At 41.8% G+C, this 21,823-nt stretch overlaps 1 protein-coding gene across 1 annotated transcript in view; it reads right to left on the bottom strand.

The window, feature by feature from the left end:
- LOC103606350 (stabilin-2-like) overlaps positions 1–21,823 on the bottom strand; it is a gene marked incomplete at its 3' end in the record, with an annotated part of 124,450 nt that overhangs the window by 44,922 nt on the left and 57,705 nt on the right. Inside the window, exons 2-5 of the mRNA XM_008590964.1 lie at positions 17,091–17,224; positions 15,649–15,764; positions 1,627–1,712; positions 753–822 (exon numbers count right to left, since the gene is read on the bottom strand). Of these exons, the coding sequence (XP_008589186.1) occupies positions 753–822; positions 1,627–1,712; positions 15,649–15,764; positions 17,091–17,224 (406 nt within the window). The remainder of the gene's footprint in view (positions 1–752; positions 823–1,626; positions 1,713–15,648; positions 15,765–17,090; positions 17,225–21,823) is intronic.

Below are 21,823 nucleotides of genomic sequence, written 5' to 3'. Positions count from 1 at the left end.
CCAGGTTCCAGGAATTATTAGGATGTGGACATCTTTGGGAGAGACGTTATCCTGCCTCCCACATCGTGGCTCCCTGTCCCCTTGGATGAGATAACTCTAGATGTGTGCTCTACACTGACACCCAGAGCTCTCCAGGGAAGTAAGCTCAGTCATCCACAGTGGTACCTGGCTTGATAACACACCCCTTCCCTCTGTGTCACTTCCTCACACCTTACTGTTTCCTGGGATCGCCTTCCAGGAACTTGAATCCTTGTCTCAGAGTCTACTTCTGGGGGTGAAAGAAAATGAGAGTGGACCAGTTTGTTTAATTTGGAGCCCACAATCTCTGATCACTTCAGGCATTTATTTGTGAACTCCCAAAAGAAGGGGAAAGTGAGAATTTGGTGGGACCGATGGTAGAATTAGAAGTCCCTGGATCTTTGCAGAGACCAGGATCCAGAAAGACCTCAGAAAAAAGCTGTGCAGGCAAGGAAGAGACTGTTGGATCTTGGAGCCTGGGGAGAGGGAATCGGATACCTGCCAGGTGTGCTCGAAAGCATTACTGGGAGTAGCTGACTGTAAGTGCTGAGAACCACAGAAGACACTGTTTCTCTTCTCAATGACTGCATTTTGTCAGATCTGTTCTCAACTTTCTGTTCTCCCTGTGAAGACTTGGTTATATATAACTCTGCAGGGTTTTTCCCTCATGGAACAGTTTCTCTGGGGACTTTCAACCCTTACAAATGTGTTGCTTACACAAAAATTAGACATACCTTCTGAACAGCTGGGTCCAAATAAGTTGTCATCAGCACAGGTTTCACAGGCCGTTCCACCAAATCCTTCCTGCAAGACACCCAGTTAGTTGATGTTATACCCAGGAAGCCCTTGGATTTCCAACTGATGGTCTGGTCAGCATTTGCTTCACAAATATATTTTTCTTCTGTGCCTTTCCTGAAGCTTCTTCTGTGTGTTTCTTCCTTTATTTTTTGCTGCTTTTTGTATTATAATGCATACATTAATCCCTGTGTCATTTTTTACTAAAGGTCTGGAGCTCTGCAGAAGAAAGCTGCTATGTCAGTCCAAACACATAGGAGACGGCAAGTGCTAAGAACCATGTTACCATTTCACCCCAGTGAAATGAAAACTTTGTTTTGCATTTCTGAAGAGAGTTGAACTTAATCCCTTTCAGGAGGATTTCTTTGCATTGAAATCCTCTAAGGCAAAAAGTCACTTTCATGAGATAAAGAAATCTTTCGACTGGCACACCCAGTGGTTCACAAAGGTTGCTGAGGACACCACCAAATGGTTAGTCCACTAATGTGGTTATTAATAGCAATGATGACAACAATTTCTATAGCTTATATAGTTTCACAAAGTATTTTCACATATATGATATTTCACTTTTTCAACAAACACCATTACATAGATATTATTTCAAACCCATTTTGCAGATGAATACGCTTAAGGCTGAGAAGTTAATTGACTCGCCTAAAGGTCCTCAGCTTCTACGAGGTCATTTTGTTGCAGATTGCATATTCCTTTTATTAATACTGCTACCTCTTAGAGACACCACCTAGTGTGTGTGTGTTTAAGGAAAGAAGAGGGGGAGCAGAACTGGGGAGAGGAAGAACACGTTTCTCAACTTACTTGGCAGGAGCAGCTTCCGTTTCCTTCCATGCCTTCGGCACAACTGCCTCTGCCACTGCAGGGAGACCCTGCTCCTCCTGGGCACTCTAGGAATCAAACAGCTCAGATTCATTCATTCATCACTGCACAGAAGCATTCTGAAAGGAAGCATTAAGTACCTATCATGCGCCAGTTAGCATGCTAGCTGTCAGGGATAAGAAATAATTGCAGACCCTATTGGTGTCATCTAAGGCTTCACAGGGGAAGCAGATGTATAAACAGGTAAATCTCAGGTACTGTAATAGAAGGCATCACACCGTCTACCATTTCTTGAGCATTTACTGTATACCTTACTGTGATCTAATTAAATCATTCCCATTGCAACTCTCTGGGGTGTTTGCTATTAGTGCTGCTAAGCAGATGAGGAGACTGAAGTTCAGAGAGGTCACATAGCTCACCCAAGTTCTCACAAGTTATGAATTGCAAAGCTGGGAATTCAGCTCAGCCCTTAGTATGACCTGAAAGCTGGGCCTCTTAATCAGTATTCTAGACATGTTGTTGAGGGAGTCCAGAGAAGGGAGCTGGACTTAGGGAGTATCAATTGGACTTGGGATTGATGCTGCCTTGGGGAGTCTGAGAGATGTCTGTACAGGAGGCATTTAAGCGAGGGTTTTGAAGGAGGAGTAGAAATTGGCTATGCTTAAAAGGGAAAGGCATTTTGAGAAGAGGGAATAGCAAGTACAAAGTCTCAGAGTTGTAAAAGGGTATGGTCTGCTCTGGGAATGATATAAAGTTTTGATGGGTCTGGAACTTGGGAGCTGGGGTATGGGAGCGGTGGGCATTGATGAGGTAGAATAGAAAAGTTGGGGCCAATTGATGGCTGCTTAGTAGGGCACAAAGGAATTTAGATTTCACTCAGAAGCTGGTTCCAAACAGGCTTGCATTTTGTACTTCTGGTCTGTACTAGAACTGAATTGGAGCTTTTACAGACATTTATTAAAGGATTTCACAGTCATCCACTAAACACTTGGGGAATACCTATTGTGTGCCAAGCATTATATCTCATGTTGGAGCAGAGGGACATTTAACTAGAAAATAAAAAATTTGTTTCTTTTTATACGTGCTGTTCTACACTTTGAGTGCTGAGTCGACGTGGGTTTGATGCCAGTTCGAGTGAGTTCTGACTATCTAAATAAGGGATCTGGACCTGCAGGCACCAATCTGAAATCATGCAATGGCCATGAAATGTGTGTGCAAATGAGGAAGGATCAAATGTTACCCCAGATTGAAGTTAGCAAGGGGAGTGCCTTCCACAAAGCAGCCAGTGATACTGAGTTCTGGATAATAACAAAGGATGCACATAATTACTACTCGCAGCAATCCCCTGAAGTTAAGTCTTATTTTTAGTTCCACTTTCTGGATGAGGAAACAGGGACAGAATGCCTGTTGAGTGACTTGACCAAAGTCACCCAGCTGGCAAGGGGTAATGAAAGACATACCTATCCCTCCTCTGTGGGAAGTGTCCACCTTCCTGCCCTCTCTTCTCTCCCTCCCCAGTTGTAAAAGACCTTTGCCAAAAGCTCTCCCGTGCCACAGTCTTGCTCTGTCATACATAGTCCCTTGCCATGTGAAATCAGCATTCACAGAAAATGAAAAAGTAGTTGTCTTAGTTTGTCTAGGCTGCTATAACAAAATACCATATACTGGGTAGCTTATACACAACAGAAATTTATTGTTCACAGTCCTGGAGGCTGGGAAGTGGAAGTTCAAAGTGCTGAAAGACTTAGTGTCTGGTGAGGCCTGTTTCTTGGTTCATAGATGGTGACTTCTTGCTGTATTCTCTCCCAGTGAAAGGGGAGAGGGAGCTCTCTGGGGCCTCTGTTATGAGGGCATAAATCCCATCTCAAATAAGATCCCCAATCACCCCCCAAAGGCCCTACTTCCTAAAACCATCATTGGGATTAAGTTTCAACATATAAATTTTGGGGGAACACATACTTTCCAACCACTGCAGTAGTTCTTGGAAAAAGAGACTTCTAAGCACAGAGAGAGGCAGTTCTCTGAAAGAGACCCTGGTGGCTCACTTGAGTCACTAGCTAGTTCTTTAAAAGAATATTTGTAACTTACAGGTACTACCGAGGTGAGAGTCAAGTCGTCCATCCATAGATGGTTTTCTCTCTGTCTCCTCTCATATCTTCCCTGCATGCAGAATATTAGTAAACTACAGGGTTTACTGCACATTTTGAGTTCATGGTCTTTCTTTCCACAACAATGGCAGAACTAGCTTCAAAGCCAGGCAGGTGCTCTGGAGTCTACGTACTCTTCATCACTGTGATACACTCTCATCGAGCACTGGCCACACGCCAGGACCACAGCACACACCTCAGAAATGTTTGCGAGGCCAGGGAAGGAGGAGACATATTGATGTGTAGCTAATACTTTTAAGTTGCCTTGAAAAACGAGACGGTTTGGGCTGCCCTCACCAACTCGGCTGGTGGCAATCTGAGATGCAATGCTGTTATGGAAAGTGCTGAGACATTGCAATCAGAATATTCTGGGTTTGAAAACCAGCTCAACCCTTTTCCAGCTGTATCCCTTTAGGAAAGTCCATGCCTGACTCTGGGACTCAGTTCAAGTGTATGCTGGGACAATACTGTCTTCCTGGCAAGTTGCTGTAAGGACTGGAAATATTAGGAGCTCGATAAATGGTAGTTGCTATGATTTAGAGCAGATAGCCTCCTTCTGTAGTTTTTGTTTTTTCGGATTGGCACTATATCAGTTAACTACACTAAGGAAATAAATTATTGGGCTCCTGTTTGAACCAGAGAGCATGTAAGGTCCTGGGTATGTAAGGGCAACTGCACAGATCTGGTCCCTATTCCCGTGGTCCCACCAGTCTAGTGAGAGAGCATCATGGATTAACAGTCAACCAGATGATGTTGGTTTACAAACTGGGAGGAGTGCTAGAGTTCCCTTCTCTTCACCTGCTGGATGTTACCAACATTTATCAAAAATAATCGAATCCTGAATGGCCTGATTAGTTAAGATCTGGCCTCAGTAGATGGCAATAGCCAGATCATTAAGAAAGAGCCCAGTTAAGGATTTTGGTTTTGTCTAAAGAAAAGCAGCAGCAGGTGAGGATGAAGAGGAAGGAAGAGAACTTAATCAAGCAGGGACCAGGTAGGAACTTGAGCTCATCTGAAAACCAATTGAACCCCCTGAGTTCACGATGCCCAGCAAGGGATGCTCAGAGAGCATTTGCATTAATCACTCATCATCACATAGTTCTTCTCCTGTTTGGTCTTCGTGTTAGGCCCTCCTTGGGCTCAGATGGTGATTTGGGAACCAGGGCCAACCCTGGGCAGGACTAAGGAGGTAGAAAGATCGCAGCTCTCCCACCATCTCCTTCTCTTGGTCCCTGTGCCTCCCATGGTTGTGTATGCAGGGCATTCTCTGGGTGACATCCAGCTTGCCTCTGGGCTGGCTCAGAGGAACACAGAGCCTTCTTCATCCTGAGGTTCAGCAGTCAGTGCCACCTTGCAGGAATGCCCTCCCAGGCATTTTTACATTTGCAGGTAATAATGCCCGAGTCCCAGTCCCCTGCACTCACATTCCACTGACTGGTTTCTTCCGTGAATGGAGCCAACCCTCCTCCTCAACTAACACTCTCCTGTCCAGCCCCAGCAGACTACCCCCCACTCCCTGGACGTGCTTTCCCTCCACTCCTTCCGTCTTCCCACCCTTAAGACACTCTCCCTGAACAGACCTCCAATGCAGATTTAACTTTTCCATCCTCTGGGAGCCTGTTCAACTTGGCCCACGGCTTGTTATGACACACATAGCAGAAAGCAGAGCAGAGTCATCGACTGAAAATATAACCGTGTTGTAGGCTACAGGCTGACCACGGAGGAACTGGAGAGCTTCCCCCATCCCAGGTCCCACGAATGTGGCTTTGTGTCCAGGAAGTCTGGGTCTCCTTTTTCCTTAGGGGCAATTAACAAGCCTTTCTTTTAAAAATATTTAGGCAGCGGTTCCTCTAAGGTGATTCTTTGGATGAGCTGTTTTGAATCACCTGGGAGGGGGAATTGTTACAAAGGCAGATTCCCAAGGCCCTCCTCATCAGGAATGCAAGCCATGAAAATGCGCCTCTCAGGTTTCCAACTTTGGGAGCATAATTCCTTGAAATTCACCATCCTGGTCACAAGGCCACACTTCCCAGAACTGCCTCCAGCCAGTGAGTGAGCATGGCAGGGACTGCAGGATACAGGACTCCTCCTTTGGGTGACTTTGGCTGGAGGACTCCCCATCGGCTTCACCAAAGCTTCTTAGAACTACATATAGTCTAAGACTTTTCCGTCCAACCTCCCTTGATTCCCTCTCTTGCTCACAAGGGTCAGACCTGCATTGCTGTCTGCTGGCCATTGTGGATATGTCTCCACAGACACTAGTCACGGAAAGCAGATGAAACTGAAATAAATTGGAGGTGTCCCTTCCTCTGGGTGGACGAGGCCTACACCAGAGAGCATGGCTTGGCAAGCTGAGGACAGGCTGAATTTCAGTCCATGCCAACCCCCTAGCCAATAATAACCTGCTACAATTTTATGCAAAGTTGGACACTTCACACCTACTGAATAGGGATCTCTGGGTATAAGACTCAGGAATATGCATTTTAACAGGCTTAGCAGTCAATTCTACAGGAAGAAGGTGAAGATCTTTATCCTTGCAGGCTGCTGGGAAGCACTGCCTAGAAGTTGATGGGCCTCTACATGGGATGGTGGTGTGGTGCATGGGCTGGACACCAGGCAAGGTTCTTGGTGCTTCCACCAGGTCCTGCTGTGGATGAGCTTAGTGGGGAGGATGTGCCTGGACACTTAGCTGGAACAAGACTTGCTTCAGAGGAAACTGCAGCACTGGGCAGCTGGCAGAAGGCCAGTGCTGGTTTGGGGAGGGCGTGAGCCTAAGGAGATGTTGTGCACTGACTTAAGCCACTTTGACTAACAGCAATTTGGTTCTTTTGGTAAATACGTGTAGCCTCTGGTGGCTAGAGGTCAACAAGAGCCTTACCTCCTAAACTGTAAGCAGGTGTGTTAGGATGAAAGAAAATTCTGTAATCTTCTTACTCACCAGGCACTACAACAGTCATACTATTTATTCTTGAAATTCTCAAAAAGCTCCACTCTTTGCCCTCAGGCCCCAGTGCAACCATGTTCTAACACAGAGTACTCCTCAAAGTGGATACAACAGGCTAGTGAGGCTCTCGGCACAAGAGCTTCCCAGAAGCTACCCCGCTGCTGCGCTTCCTGGATGCGTATATCTCTTTCACAAAAAGGGTGATGGGCTCCAGTAGTCTTTGTAACAAAACACCTGTCTCAAACACCACTCATTTCTCCAATGACAATTTCTAAATGAAAGAGTTAGACTGTGATGTTCCTGAAGCCAGGGAGTCTGTCTTGTTGATCCTTGTGTTCCCAGTGTTAATTAAGAAGTTAGACAGAATGTAAGCTCCATGAGGATAGGACACTTTATATTTTATTCAATGATATATCAAATGTATAGATCAATGCCTGGCAATAGTGGGAGTTTAATAAGTATTTACCGAATGAATGAATGAATACATGAATGACTGACCAATTGAAGCTCTAAAAGTAGAGATTCAGCCCTTAGGGGTGGGCCTCTGGGAAAATAATTTAAGTAAGAGGATATCTGTTCCTGATTCTCAGTCACAATCACATATGACTCCATTCAGGTCAAGGGTAGACCACAGGAGCTAAAGAAATTGGTCAAGACGAGAGAAAGTAATACCAGATGTAAATCTGCATCCACACAAAAGAATGAAGAATACTAGGCATGATCATAATGTGGTGACATGTAACATATCTTTTCCCAACATTTAAAATAATTTAAAGAATAGTTGGTTGTTTAAACAAAACTGATAACAATATGTTGTGGGGCTTGTAACCTATATAGAAGTAAAATGTATGACAACAATATTACCAAGGCTGAGAGGGTAGAAATGGGCATATACTGTTGTAAGATTCTTGTGTATAGAGTGGTGTAATATCACTTAAAGGTAAACTGTGATAGGTTAAAGGTGTATTCTATACACCCTAAAGTAAATGCTCTTAAAAATCCCCCAAAACAAAAGGTATAGCTACTAAATATGCCAACAAAACATGTGAAATAGGATCATAAAAATAATTAATCTAAAAGAAGGCAAACAAAGAAGGGAAAAAGGAACAAAGAGCAAATAGCAACCAAATAGCAAGATGGTAGATGTAAACCCAACATACTAAATACAAATACTCTATAACTAAAAAAAAATTAAAAAAAAAAATAAATAAAAAAGATAAGACCCAAATAACAAAAATCAGAAATGAAAAGGAAGACATTACAACTGACACCACAGAAATACAAAGAATCATTAGAGACTACTACAAACAACTACACACCAACAAATTTGAAAACCTGGAGGAAATGGATAAATTTCTGGACACATATGAACTACCAAGACTGAAGGAAGAAGAAATAGAAAACCTGAACAGACCAGTAACAAGCAATGACATCGAAGCATTAATCGGCAGTCTCCCAACAAAGAAAAACTCAGGACCCGATGGCTTCACTGCTGAATTCTACCAAATCTTTAAGGAGGGATTAATACTAATTCTTTTCAAACTATTTCAGAAAATTGAAACAGAGGCCATTCTCTCAAATTCATTCTATGAGGCCAGCATCACCCTGATACCCAAATCATACAAAGATACAACAAAAAAAGAAAACTACAGGCCAATATTCTTGATAAACATAGACACAAAAATCCTCAACAAAACATAAGCAAACAGAATACAGCAACACATCAAAAAAATTATGTACCCAAATCAAGTGGGATTCATCCTAGTGATGCAGGGATGGTTTAACACAAGCAAATCAATAAAAATCAACAAAATCAAGATTATCTCAATAGAGGCAGAAAAAGCATTTCACAAAATTTAACATCCCTGGGCTGGCCCGGTGGCGCACTCGGTAGAGTGCGGCATTTGGGAGCGCGGCAGCGCTCCCACCGAGGGTTTGGATCCCATATAGAGACCGGTCTGCTCACTGGTTGAGCGCGGTGCGGGCGCGACAGCGAGGGTTGTGATCCCGTTGCCGGTCGCGGTACGGGCGTGACACTGAGGGTTGCGATCCCGTTACCGGTCAAGAAAAAAAAGACAAAAAGGAAAAAAAAAATTAACATCCCTTTATGATAAAGGCCCTCAGCAAATTAGGTATAGAAGGAAAGTATCTCAATATAATAAAAGCCATATGTCACAAATACCACATGTCCTCACTCATAAGTGGGAGCTAAAAAAAGTAAAATACAATAAAGAAATAAAATTTAAAAAAGAAAGAACGAAAGAAAGAAAGACACAACAATCACAATAATACATTGAACTTTCAATGTGAAGGAACAGAACTGTGATTACTAGAGGTGGGAAAGGGGGAGGGGGAGGGGAGTTGTCATTATTATTAGTAATACAGAGCCTGGCTAGAATGCCACCAAGCACATTCCATGTACTATCTCAGTACATTTAATCCTTACAATGGCCATATGAAGTGGTTATCATCACCATTTTACCTAAGAGGAAACTGAGGCATAGTGAGGTTAGCTACAAGGTCACACAGCCATTAGGCTCAGAGATAAGGATTCCCATTCAGCTCTGCCTGACTTTAGAGGCTTGTAATTATGCTTCTCTGTATGGATTGCTTATGATATTTTACATGGCATACATGTTTTTATGTCATTCATTTAATTGATTGATTCATTTAACCTTCATTATCTATTATTATTTTAAAAGCTGGCAATACTTTCTCTTTGTGTTTCCACAAGAAAGTAAAATAAGGTCTAGTCAGGGTAGAAAGGGGCCTGTATGCCTCTTGTTACAGTCAGGAAGGGGCTGGTGAGGCCAGCCTTAGTGCTTATTTCTGAGGGGATGCCCTTCATGGTCCATTGGATGTCTGCTTATAGCTGTGCTAGAGGTGAAGGAATCTGCTGGTTAGTAATTGCTGTCTCCTGGGGATTTTTCTGAGCCTCAACATCAAATATTCTGCAGGGGATGTGAGGTTTCTCTATAGGAGGTCCTTCATCCTGGCCCAGCCCTCTCTCTTAGTGGCTTGTGACTCAATCAGCTAAAGGCCAAGGTGAATACTTACTGTTATGGCATGAATGTTTGTGTCCCCCCCTAAGTTCACTGTTGAAGCCCTAACCCACAACGTGATAGCATTTGGAGACAGTGATAAGGTGGGGCCTCCAGGATGGGATTAGTGTCCTTATAAGAAGAGGAAGACAGACCAGACAATTCTCTCTCTCTCTCTCTTTTTCTGTCTGCTCTATGAAGACACACAGAGAAGGTGGCCATCTGCAAGCCAGGAAGAGAACCCTCATCAGGAACCAAATCTGTCTGAGTCTTGATCTCAGACTTCCCAGCCTCCAGAACAGTGAGAAATAAATGTCTGATGTTTAAGACACCCAGTCTATGGAATTTTGTTGTAGCAGCCTGAGCTTAGACACCTACTGTCCCCCTATTCCTAAAGGGTAGGCCTTTGCTTTGGCTTGAGGTATCAGGATGACCCATGGGGTCCACCCACAGAAAAGCAGACAATGGTGAGAAGAAAAATACTAGACTTATGGGACTGTAAACTCCATAAAGAAATGAGATGCAAAGAAATGTCCTTACCAAACTGCCAACCTTGTGTAGAGAGTTAGTTATCAGCTCAGAAACATAGAATTTGTTGAGCATTTGCTATTATCGCTAAGCATGCATGGTCTCATTCTCACAACAACCGTATGAGGATGGTCTCATCATCATCGTCATCATTGTCACCCAGGTTATAGATATGAAAACCAAGGCTAAGACAACAAACTTGCCCAAGCTCACATGGTTAGTAAGAGCTGGAACTGGCATTGCAATCAGGCCTGCAATAATTTGAGTCTTTAACCACTAAATGCGAGTATACCAGCTCAACACTTTAGAACATAAAATCAAATTAATAAATAATGCCTGAAATAAAGTGGCCAGCTGGTGACCTGAGAACCGCACAAGACAGAAATGATAATTAGCATATTCTGAGTGCTTACCGTCTGCCAGGCACATCCTAAGCACATGATATGCTCCACCTCACTTAATCCTCGGTACAATCTTGGGAAGGCAGGAGTATTAGCATTATCATTGCCATTTTATAGATGAGAAAACTGGTGCCAAAGGATAGGGTTACCAGATAAAACATAGGATGTTAGGTTATATTTGAATTTCAGATAAACAATGAATAATTTTTTTAGCATAAATATGTCCCAAATATCATATGTGTATTCATTGTTTATCTGAAATTCAAATTTAACTGTGTTCCTTCTTTTGGTATTTGCTAAATCTGGCAACCAACCCTAAAGGGTGTGTAAGACTCAGAACTAGAAAGAGGTAAAGCTGTGAATGGTACTGGGGCAATCTGACGTTAGAGTTTGCCATCTCACTGTAAAACCACACTGCCTCTCCCTTTTAGGCTGGAACTAGAAAGCAACGCAACTCCAGGCAGGACAGGCACACAGCTAATGGTGAGGCAAGTTTCCCAGCAGAGGGATAGGTAAGAGCAGGAGCTGACCCTGCAACACAGCCAGGTATTCTGGGAAGCAGGAGAGAGTAATGGGTGAGAGCTGGGGCTCTACAATGAGAGAGACAGGCCTGTTTCCTAGTCTGACTCTGCACTTCTTAGTTGGTTCTCACTGGACAAGCTGCAAAACTCCTCAAAGTCCCAGTATCCTCATCTGGGCTCACAGGTACAATTGATTTTCCTTGTCCACTTTTGTGTCCATCTCCCTCAGTAATCTGTGAGCTTTTGGGGGGTAAGAACCTATCATATATGTGATTAGGTGCAGCATTTAGTAGGTGCTCAATAAATGCTTGATTTTTATGAGGTAGCCAACCTTGGAAGGAACTTTGGAAAAAAGGTAGCAAGAGAGTGGGAGTTTGATAATTTGTAAAAACCACTTGTTTGATTTTTAAATAGAAAATTTAAGGCAAAAGTATACATTTCTTCTCTGCTTCTCAAATCGTTTTCCATCACTTCATGCCCCATTAAGAAAGAAGATGGGGAAACTGACATTCTCAGCAACCATGCTTGGAAGAGATATTAAAGAACTCACCACAAGGGCACATTTCTGATGCATTGTGAAGCTCAAGTAGCTGATAAGACTATTTTAGGTCATTATCACATTTCCCTTTGGTCATACTACTCTGGTGGTCTCTTGCTTTGTGACTTTCCTCGTGCAGGAGGTTGAGCCATTATAAGCTGTCAGCAGATCATCAGAGGTCTGTTTCTTTAAAAGAAGATAATAAACTTCCTGCCCAGCCAGAGGCCAGGGACTTCCCTGTAACTTTATCTCCTAAGAAACTCTAGAGGTGCCTATTCCATGTCACCACCTTTGTTTAAAAGCTTAGTGCAGAGTGCTAGGCAGAAAACATATCCTGGTATTCCATTTATAGCTCTGGTTAGAATTGTCTGCCTGGGAAACTGAAGTGAAATATGTCCTTCATGTCAACTCAGCATTATTTGTCACTCAGAGCAAAAAAGGACATGCCTGAAAGAATGGTTTCAAATCCATATAGTCCATTATTTGCAAACTGTGCAGTAAATGGCAAGGAATATGCAGTGGGAGAGACAAAGGTCTGAAAACACAAACAGCATGATATTAAAAATTAATGTGGATAATAATTTAATGACACTGACCTAAAAAAGAAAAATCAAGACCACTTCTCTTTGAAATAAATCGGATTGCTTTGGCCACAGTTGAGTTTGTGTGTAGCCTCTCTGCACACATTTCTTTTTCATTACTCTGAGTCATTGCACAAATCCAGTAATTGCTCATGGTAGAACAAAAAGAACTGGGATGTTTAAATAAAAAAATCTAATTCATCTCAAATAGGATATTGGCTGTTCAGACATGATTAAGTTTCAAAGTTAAAACTGTGTTTTTGTGCTAATGAGACAAGACTGCCCCATGCACATTTGATAAAGCACTACAAATCTTAATTAGGGAGAAGCAGGTTAAATCTGGATAGAAACACTTTCCTTAAATCAGAATGATATTTTTTACCCAAGTTAGAATTCATGCCTTATTCTTAATTCTAGAAAATGATGGGTAATTTTTTTATTGTGCTTTTTTGTGTTTTCCAAGTTTTCAGTATTGATCACAGTTATTTCCTAATTTGGGTAAGATACTATTGAAATAATCTTTGAAATAACTCAGAGGTGTTGAGTATGAATGTGTTTGTTGATGCATTAAAAAGGAAGTGGATGTCCCATTTACTTTGGAAACAGGGCCATGCTAGAGCATGGGAATGTGCTTCCTCAAAAAGAAGGATGGACACATGTCAGCAGCTCTGAAAGGGCCTTATCCTTGCGGAAATGTAAAGCGACAGTCAAGGTCTTGCTTGCTACCACCACAAAATGGGATTCGTGAAATACACAGCCAAGTAGAGGATTTATCTTTTTCCTGAGCCAGAGGAAGGAAGCCTTTTGAGACATTTAGTATGTTTGGAAGATGAAGATAATGGGAAGTACCCTTTTGCCACAACGAAAGGACAGCAGAAATAATGTCCAGGCCTCAGCTGTCACATATTTTTGAATCCTCTTTGCCTGCTCGTGTTTTATGAGTTACCTACTGTTTAAAAAGAGCTCAGGGAGAGTCTCATTATCAGAGGTCTATTTTGACTGTGACTTACTCATTCAGTGATTCATTAAACATGTATAAAGTGACTTCTTTGTGTCATACACTTTGCCAAGTCCTTTCACCTAGATTAATGTTTTAAAATCTCTACCACAGTTTTGTAAAGTTTTGTGAAAAGGACTTTTTACTCTCATTTGACAGATGAGGATACTGAGGCCTAAGCAGGAATTCATTTGTCCAGACCAATAAGTGATGGAACTAAGTTCAAACCTAGATCGTTAGGCTGCAGGTCCAGTGTTCTGCCCTCCTGGCTGTGGTCTGCAATCATTATGTTGGAACATGCTGACTTTTGCACTGCATCTTGGACAAAGCCTTTTCTTGTCTATGGTGTGTTTGATTAATAACTTAGCATCTGATTAGTTTTCATGGGTTAGAAAGACATAAGCAAATCGAAAAGTTCTTTCTATTGTATCAGAATGTCTGCAAGATCTGGATGTGATCATGACCACATTTGGCACTAAAGAAAATCTTTGAAATCTGGAAGTCTGGGTTAATCACTTTAAAAGACACTGCGCCTATGTGTTTCTGCTGTGCTAAACTCTTAGAAATATGCAGTGCCAGCATACTAGGGTGAAGCTGAATGTAGAGCAGTTAACAGAGAAAAGGTCCAGGATATCTTAAATGCCAAACCTTGACCTTTCCAGGCCAAGGAGAATAATCCAGACGTTGACTGAGAAGGCTGAAAGAACCTATCAATCTAAAGAGGCATTAGAAACACATTCTGGGGATCTCCTTTCTGACAAGCTCTGCTCCAGGCTATGGGATAAAGCAGAAAAACAGTAGGCTTTGGTGTCAAGCAGCCGTGAACTTGAACTTGCTTTATTATTTACCAAGCTATATCCTTGCCAGGAAACTGGCAAGAGATAATTTTCAAATCTGATTCCTCATAGGTAAAATGGGGATGAAAATGTCTAATGCAAAGATTTGTTTTAAGAATTATATCAGATAATGCAGGCTGAGCACCTCTCTCCTACCTAATGTCAGCAACGTTGAGTAAACGAAAGCTCTTTTTCATTTAATCATTAGTTAAACAACAACTGAAGGCAACATTATACATACAACATGGGTCCAACTATTTAGAAGCTATATAGAAAAAGAAGACTAAGATTGAAATACACAAAAGTATTTAGGGTTTCTTATGTGTGACAGAATACAAGTTGATATTTTCTTTCTTTACCTTTATAAACTTTACAAGCTGTGTACAACTTGCTTAATAACTTTACTCAGAAAAAAACAAAGCAGAAGAGAACTAATCTTTCCCCTTACATGGATCCTAAGGAGATGTTTTCATTATATCTTAGAAGATCAGGAACAAATGCTAAATTCATGAATTAAAATGCATAATTCTTCTTTTTTTTTCCTTTTTGTCTTTTTTCGTGACCGGTAACGGATCGCAACCCTCAGTGTTGCGCCCGCACCGGACTGGGACTGGCAATGGGATCGCAACCCTCGGTGTTGTGCCTGCACCTCGCTCAGCCAGTGAGCCGCCGGTCTGTATGTGGGATCCGAACCCTTGGCAGGAGCGCCACCGCGCTCCCAAGCAGTGCGCCACCGGGCCGGCCCTAAAATGCATAATTCTTGACTCATCCCACCCCAAAAGCGATTTCGCACAATTTGTACATGGTAGCAAGGACTCAGTCACCATTTGAGTGCCAACGGCTGACAGATGCTATGCTTGGTCACAGAAGTCTAATTGTACTGTTGATTTAGACCTTTGCTAGTAGTTTTTCTTACAGTGGAACCTGGTTAGAATTAATTTTTATGTATATATGTATTTCCATGTAACTTTTCACAGTTAACTTTATACGGTTGTTTTACACTGAGGTGTCTTAAGCCCAACATTATAGAGTTTGATATTCCATCCTAAGACTTAAATTTTCAGAATATTTAACGATTATTTTGGCTGCCAAACAATAACCACAGTCTTCGAAATATCGTAATAAAATTTATTCTTAAAGAATTTTGTATTTGGGGTCATAATAGCCAGCATGTTCACTTCTTCTCTTTGGCCAGTTGTCTTTTTTATTTACAAAAATCGATATCCTTTCAATTGTCCCTTTTCCTGGCTTATAAAGAAATTCTCTTACAGAGAAATCTCTAAGTGCAGCAAAGCAGATTTCTTTATAACAGCTGACAGGGTGAGAAAGATTGTCTACACACAAACTAAAATAAAAATTTCTAGAAAAAGATGCTTACATTCTCCTTTTGTTTGGCTTCCTTTATTTCAATTTTTTGTGAGATGGGACATCAAGATGCAGGTATTAAAGTCCAAATGTTGTGTCACTTACCCATGCAGTCTGGGCCCCAGTGACCTGGACAACACTGAGGTTGAAGATAGTCTTTCCTACAAATATGGCGGCATCCAGGGAGTGACAGAGAGTAAGTTCTCACCTCAAAAGTGTACCTTGGAGGAAGAAGAGAGGATGTTAACCCATGATCAGAGCAATACAGTTAACTGTAGGTGGTGGGATTGTCCTAAATTTTTATTTGGGTCTTTATACTTACCTATAGTTGAAAAAATATAGATTAAACACATTTGGCTTTCTAGGTAGAACAAAATTTAATCATGAATTATTTTCAATTGTAAGTAATGTAAGAAAAAAAATCAGGGAACAATGAAAGTCAGGGAGAAATATCTAGGGGTGATATCAGAAGTGAAGTAGGATGAAATAAATGATGTTAAGGTTTCCTTTCATACAAAGTGAAAAATAATACTGATTGAGTACTAATTTCTACACTAGTAGACTGAGTAAATAAAAAATTTGGTTTGCAATTGAAGCTTATAGCTGTGCCCATTAGAGCAGAGCCACTTGTCATCCTTCCCCAGGATTAAGCTTGAATTATGAGAGTTTTGAATCATAAGAGGCCTTCAAGAATGTGATGTTCACATAAAATGCAACCATGCTGTAGAACGAATGCCCCCCAACCTCACCGAAGCTTAAATCCCCACTGTAACTGTTGAGTTTGGGAAATCCTATTATGGTAATTGAAAGGTGAGGCCTTGACGAAGTGATTAGATTGTAGGAACATACTGTAGTGAATGGATTAATAATGGTGGTTGTGTGTGTGATTCTGAGGGCTTTAAAAGAAGAGATCATGAGAGGTTAGTCTCTCTGCTTTGCCATTTCAAAATGTGATACCCTGAATCACTGTAGTCACCACCAGGGCAGAGCCCTCACCAGTTGTGGACTTTGGACTTCCCAGCCTCTGAAACTGTAAGCAATAAATTTAATTTTCTTATAAATCACCTAGTTCCAAGTATTTTGTTATAAGCAACAGAAATGTACTAATACAATTTGTTTCCCCTCTTTGGGTTCTAATTAGTATCAGGGCCCATAGCTAGTTATGAGATGACTACCAGACCCACCCAAGGCTTTTAACACATTCAGACTAGAACCTTTTCCAAATAAAACATAACCCAGATTTTCAAAATAAAGAAGGGCAAGGTGAAGGGAGAATGTTATGTGCAATAAAATATAGTCAGTTTTGTATTGAAATGTGAATCAATAATAATACATGCTTTAGACTCAAGTTTATAAATTGTGAATTGCCTAAGTTTGGCCTCAATGATGAGGCAGGTTTGTACAATGAAGAGAGACTGAACTTGGTTTTAGAGTAAGAGAAAAATCATGGAGATGCTTTATAATTTTTGAGACAGGGAGTTTCAATTTGTATTCACAATTCCTTAAGTTTCAAGACTTAGGCACACTTATTTTCTCATAGCAAGTACCTGCAATCTCGAACCCCTACAGAGCCATTGGTAATCTTGGTGTAACCATCTGGGCACTTGACTCCAAGGTTGAGTGAGCAGGATCGGCACTCAGTCCTAATTGTTAGGAGAGACTTCTTATCACATCTTTTTGCCTGTGTAAACATAAAAAAGAACATCAATTCCCATTATCAAAGCCTTGCAAAATGTCTGGCTTGGCCAGTCTTCTCTATTGGCTTCAACTCAATGGAATTCCAGGGATGGCAATGAGGTTTATTGGCAATGACTGGCTTACTGCTTTTAACCTTATCTGGGAGTGGTGTTGGGATCGACAAACCATGTCTGCAATGGCTGTGGGAGAGGGAAGGGACACTGCTTTTACTATATATTGGCCATCTCTGATCTAGAGTCTGAAGTTCAGCAGGGTAAGGTAATGTCATTACACACACTTATCCAAGAGGGGACCTGAAATATAAGTATTGCAGAATACGTGTTTCATAGGGGGAAATTGTTAAAGCTGATTATTTAAGATCAATTGGTCATAGATCAACAGGTCTCAAGTATATTTTTTCATCATTGATTCTACAGGAATATCTGCCCTGGGGACAGCATCATGCTAAATGCTGTGGAAGATACAGTTCCCGTTCCAAAGATATTTGCAATCTTTAGGTTACAATCTACCTAGAAAGTAGGCTCCATGGGAGTGAGTATCTTTTTCTGATTTGTCCAGAGCTGTACCCAAAGCTCCTAGAACAGTGTCTGATGCATAGTAGTGGTCAGTGAATCCTTGTTGAATAAATGAATAAATTGGGAAAACTAGACACACTAGAATCAGTTATTTAGCAACATAAGGTGGCAGAGAATCAACTGCTGAAAAGAATAATCCAGACCCACTTTGGTCCTGTCTTTGGGATCCCCCATTGTTTACAGCACTGGGGCTGACCCTCCCAGGTAGATCGCCTTCCCTTTCTCAAGTTTCCTGAATCTTTGCATCAAGCTTAAGATGAGGCAGCTTTGTACAATGAAGAGAGACTGAACTTGGGGTCAAAATGCCTAAGTTTGGAGTCAAGTTCTATGTTTTATAAGTGTACAATTTTGAATGAATTTCCTGCCCTTTGCCATCACGTGTAAAGGGAAGATATTCATAATCACTTTTGAGATTATTGAGACCTTTAAATGACAGGTGCAAATTTCCTGGCCCAGTCTCTGGATTATTACAGGCAGTAACTGCTGGTTCCTGTAACTCTGCTCTATCCCACCCCTGTGCTTTGCCTGTTGCCTCTCCTGGCAGCAATGTTCTCTCCCCTCCTGTTGGCCACCCCAACTATATCCTTCAAGGCCCTGTTTAACACCATCTCTTCCTTTTCTCTACTTCTATTCTTCTTATGGCTGGCCCAATGGAGCACATTTTGTTAGTCTTTGCTCTCCATTTAAAATCCCCTTGAGGGAGAAAACCACATTTCATACTTCTTTGTTGTCTCCCAGCTCAATCTGCAGACCCGGCAGTAGGTTAGGTGTAGTAGAAATGTCATCAGTCCTTCTAAGATCATTCAATATGTAAAGTCTGCATAAGAAGAACCTTTACACTCACAGAACAATTTATGGTTTCACATACTTCCAAAGGCATTATCTTATTTGATCTCACTGCTCTAAAGATAAGTAGGGCAGGTATCATCATCTTCATTTTTGGGGGGAGACAACTGAGGTGAGGGACAGCACAGTGACATGTCCAAGGTCACCCTGTAAGTTACTTCTGATTCCTTGATTATCACTTTCTCTTCCTTATACTCAAGTGGCGTATAGAAAAATGAAATCAGGCAGCTTTCGTTTGGTGGTCATTATGATCCAAAAGAGCACTGGAATGTTCTTTATGGAATAATAATAAAAGCTACACTTAGATACAGTTTGAATTAATCCCCTTTAAGTGTCATGACACCTCTACATTTTTTTAGAGCAGGCTTTTCTTTACATTAGGGTTACCCATTTATTAAGAATATAGGGTAACATGACTTTCTCTTTTCTTTCTTAGTAGATCAGATTAAATGCCTTCATTTTAAGAAACCCCTTGACCTTTAAATTGCTCTTTTCAGATGGAACGGCTCATTCTACCTCTCATACATAAGTATTTACAAACTTGTCCCCTCTGAAAAGTAGACTCAGCTTTCAACACCCATCAAGGCCTGATTTCTACACTAACCTAAGCACTCGGCGATGATGATGGTGATGGTGATGATGATGATAATTACTACCATTTGTGGGGCACTGTCAGTGGAGAAACTGATGGTTAGAGAAATTAAGTAACTTTCTCAGGGTCGATCAGTTCGTGAGCTGTGGAGCACTGTGACTGATCCTCAGATATACTTGTTAAACCTACAGATGAAAAGCCACAGATCAGATTCACCCCTTTCTAACTTCAGAACTGGAAGAGCTAACCCTTTTGTCATCCTCCCACGTTTTGATAAAAAGCATGATCAGACTTCAGCCAACTGGAGTAAAATTGGTGTTGATAAAAATTGCCTGCAGATGCAGAATCATGTTTAAGATTTATTCTTAATAGATCAGAAATCATATACCGTGAAATGCATTTTAAGTAAATCACCTCAGATGTGCTCTCACTGATACTAGCCTCACTCTGTGGTGACAGCTTGTGTGAGCTTGCTCGAGGGCCCGGTGTGCTGGTACACTTCACATGGGCTCCCCAGCAGACCACCCTGTACTTTCACTACAGCCCTGTGCAAGGCAGAAGGGGTGAACACCTGATGAATTTTGTTAGTATTTCTGACACTTAACGTTCCTCAGCCAGATATCATCCACGCTGGAATTCCCCAGAACATCTCTCCACAGCTATAGTCATTTTCTACAGTCAGAAAGATGGGATAGTAGGTACTCACAGTGATGAGACTATTAAAACAAACAAAAAGCAGGATAACAAAATATGCAGTGGGAACAGGAATGTTGGCACTAAAATCAGAGATCCCAGCAGTGGTGTTTTGGTACAGGAATAGAAAGAACTGGGCTAGCACACTTTCAGAGAGATGGTGCATCACCTTAGGACCTTAGTCTCCACGAGCTTTCTTTTTATTTTATGAGGTCCAGATAGTGTTCTTTACCCATGACAATAGAGGAAAACAGGAAGCTTTTGAACACATCCTGAAACTCAGCATGAAAGTCATTATGAAATCAATATGAAAGTCTCATCTTACCTGCCCTGTGGTTTCGGCCGGCGAGCAGAAACTCTGTACCACCAATCCGAGAAAAAAAAGGATGAAATATTGTAGCATGATGAGGAAATGTTTGCTGCTTTTTTTGTGCCAGGCAACTGTCAGGCCGATCGAACTATTTTAACTTATTCTGATGATTTCTCGGTGAGTTCTTTCTCATTTCAGTGTTTACTTTTAAATCTTTTCCTTTCCTTTTCCTGGATCGAACCAGAAGACATGAGAGATCTGCCTCTAGGCAGGAAACATGGCAAATGCAGGGGTCTTGATGACACTGGCCACTCTAAACTGTATATGTGTCCCGGCTGAATGACAGGATATCCTGAAAGGGCTGAGGCAGAGACCTGACCCAGAATTTTTGTGCCTTGTGAAACTCCCGAGAACAGTTCCTGCCTCCCTCTGCCCTGCCCACCCCGCCGCTGGTCCTGCCGACCTTTCCACAACCACGCCATGCAGCACCGCAGGCCCTGCTGTCCAAACGCAAGGTCCAAGCTCGCTGCCGGGCAGTGTCTGTGGGAGTGGACATAAGCAGGCACAGTCACAGGCACAGAGGGCATGTTACAGAAGCCCTGGTTGGTGGCTTCACCCGGTGTGGTTGGCAAACTCTACTGTGAAGAAACGTCTCCTTGTAAATTCCAGCAGGTGGGTTTTTGACTCGTCATTTGTTCTTTTCCATGTCACTCCAGTAGCAAGTGACTAAGCCTGAAGGTTTAAGAAGCCTTCTCCCCTTCAAGGCTCAGATCTAATGCCACCTCTTCTGGGAAGCCTTCCTGTCCTGCCCCTTGACATCATCCTGGAGACTCTCCCAGAATTTTACAGACAATGCCATGAAAGCCCAGTATGATAAGCCAGCCACCGTATCAGAGTTCATCTGTCTGTTTGTCTGTCTCCCATGCCCAGTTGTGAATTGCTTAAGGGCAGGGGCATAGCCTTCATCTTTTCTGTACCCCTCAAAGCCTGAGCAGAGACCCGCATTTGAAAACAATAAAAACAATTAGGAATAATAGCCAACACTTTTTGAAAACTTACTATGTGCTGATCACTATCGTAGATTTCTCCATTGGGTTTACTGGTTTAATCCTCATGACAGTTGGTGAGATAGTTAGGATTATGTTTTCCCATTTTACAGAAGAGGAAACTGAGGCATAGAGGTTAAGCAACTTATCCAAGGTCACAGCTAGTGATGATTTGGATACTAGTGAGTCTAATATTCAAATTGTGTGGATCCAGAGCCAGTACTGTTAACCACTACCCTTTACTGCTGAAAACAATAAATATTTAATGAATAAGTAAATAGCAGGTAGTATTTCAGTAGTATTGGAAACTGTGATGGAAAAGTGTGAGACCCAGCACCAGGCAGGATAAATAAAGTCTGGGCTTATCAACAAAACAGGCACATGAGGACACATCTCATGAAACTGAATTAACTGGGAGACTTACGCAGTTATACTAGTTTGGGTTAAATGATCCTTCGTTCCCTGCAAAGTCACTTTCTCTCTTTGAACTTTTGAAACGTTATATTGGCCAGTAAGCTAA

Source organism: Galeopterus variegatus, unplaced genomic scaffold, assembly GCF_000696425.1.
Source record: "Galeopterus variegatus unplaced genomic scaffold, G_variegatus-3.0.2 Scaffold6513, whole genome shotgun sequence".
Lineage (NCBI taxonomy): Eukaryota > Metazoa > Chordata > Mammalia > Dermoptera > Cynocephalidae > Galeopterus > Galeopterus variegatus.
This window is presented reverse-complemented; position numbering and strand designations above follow the sequence as displayed.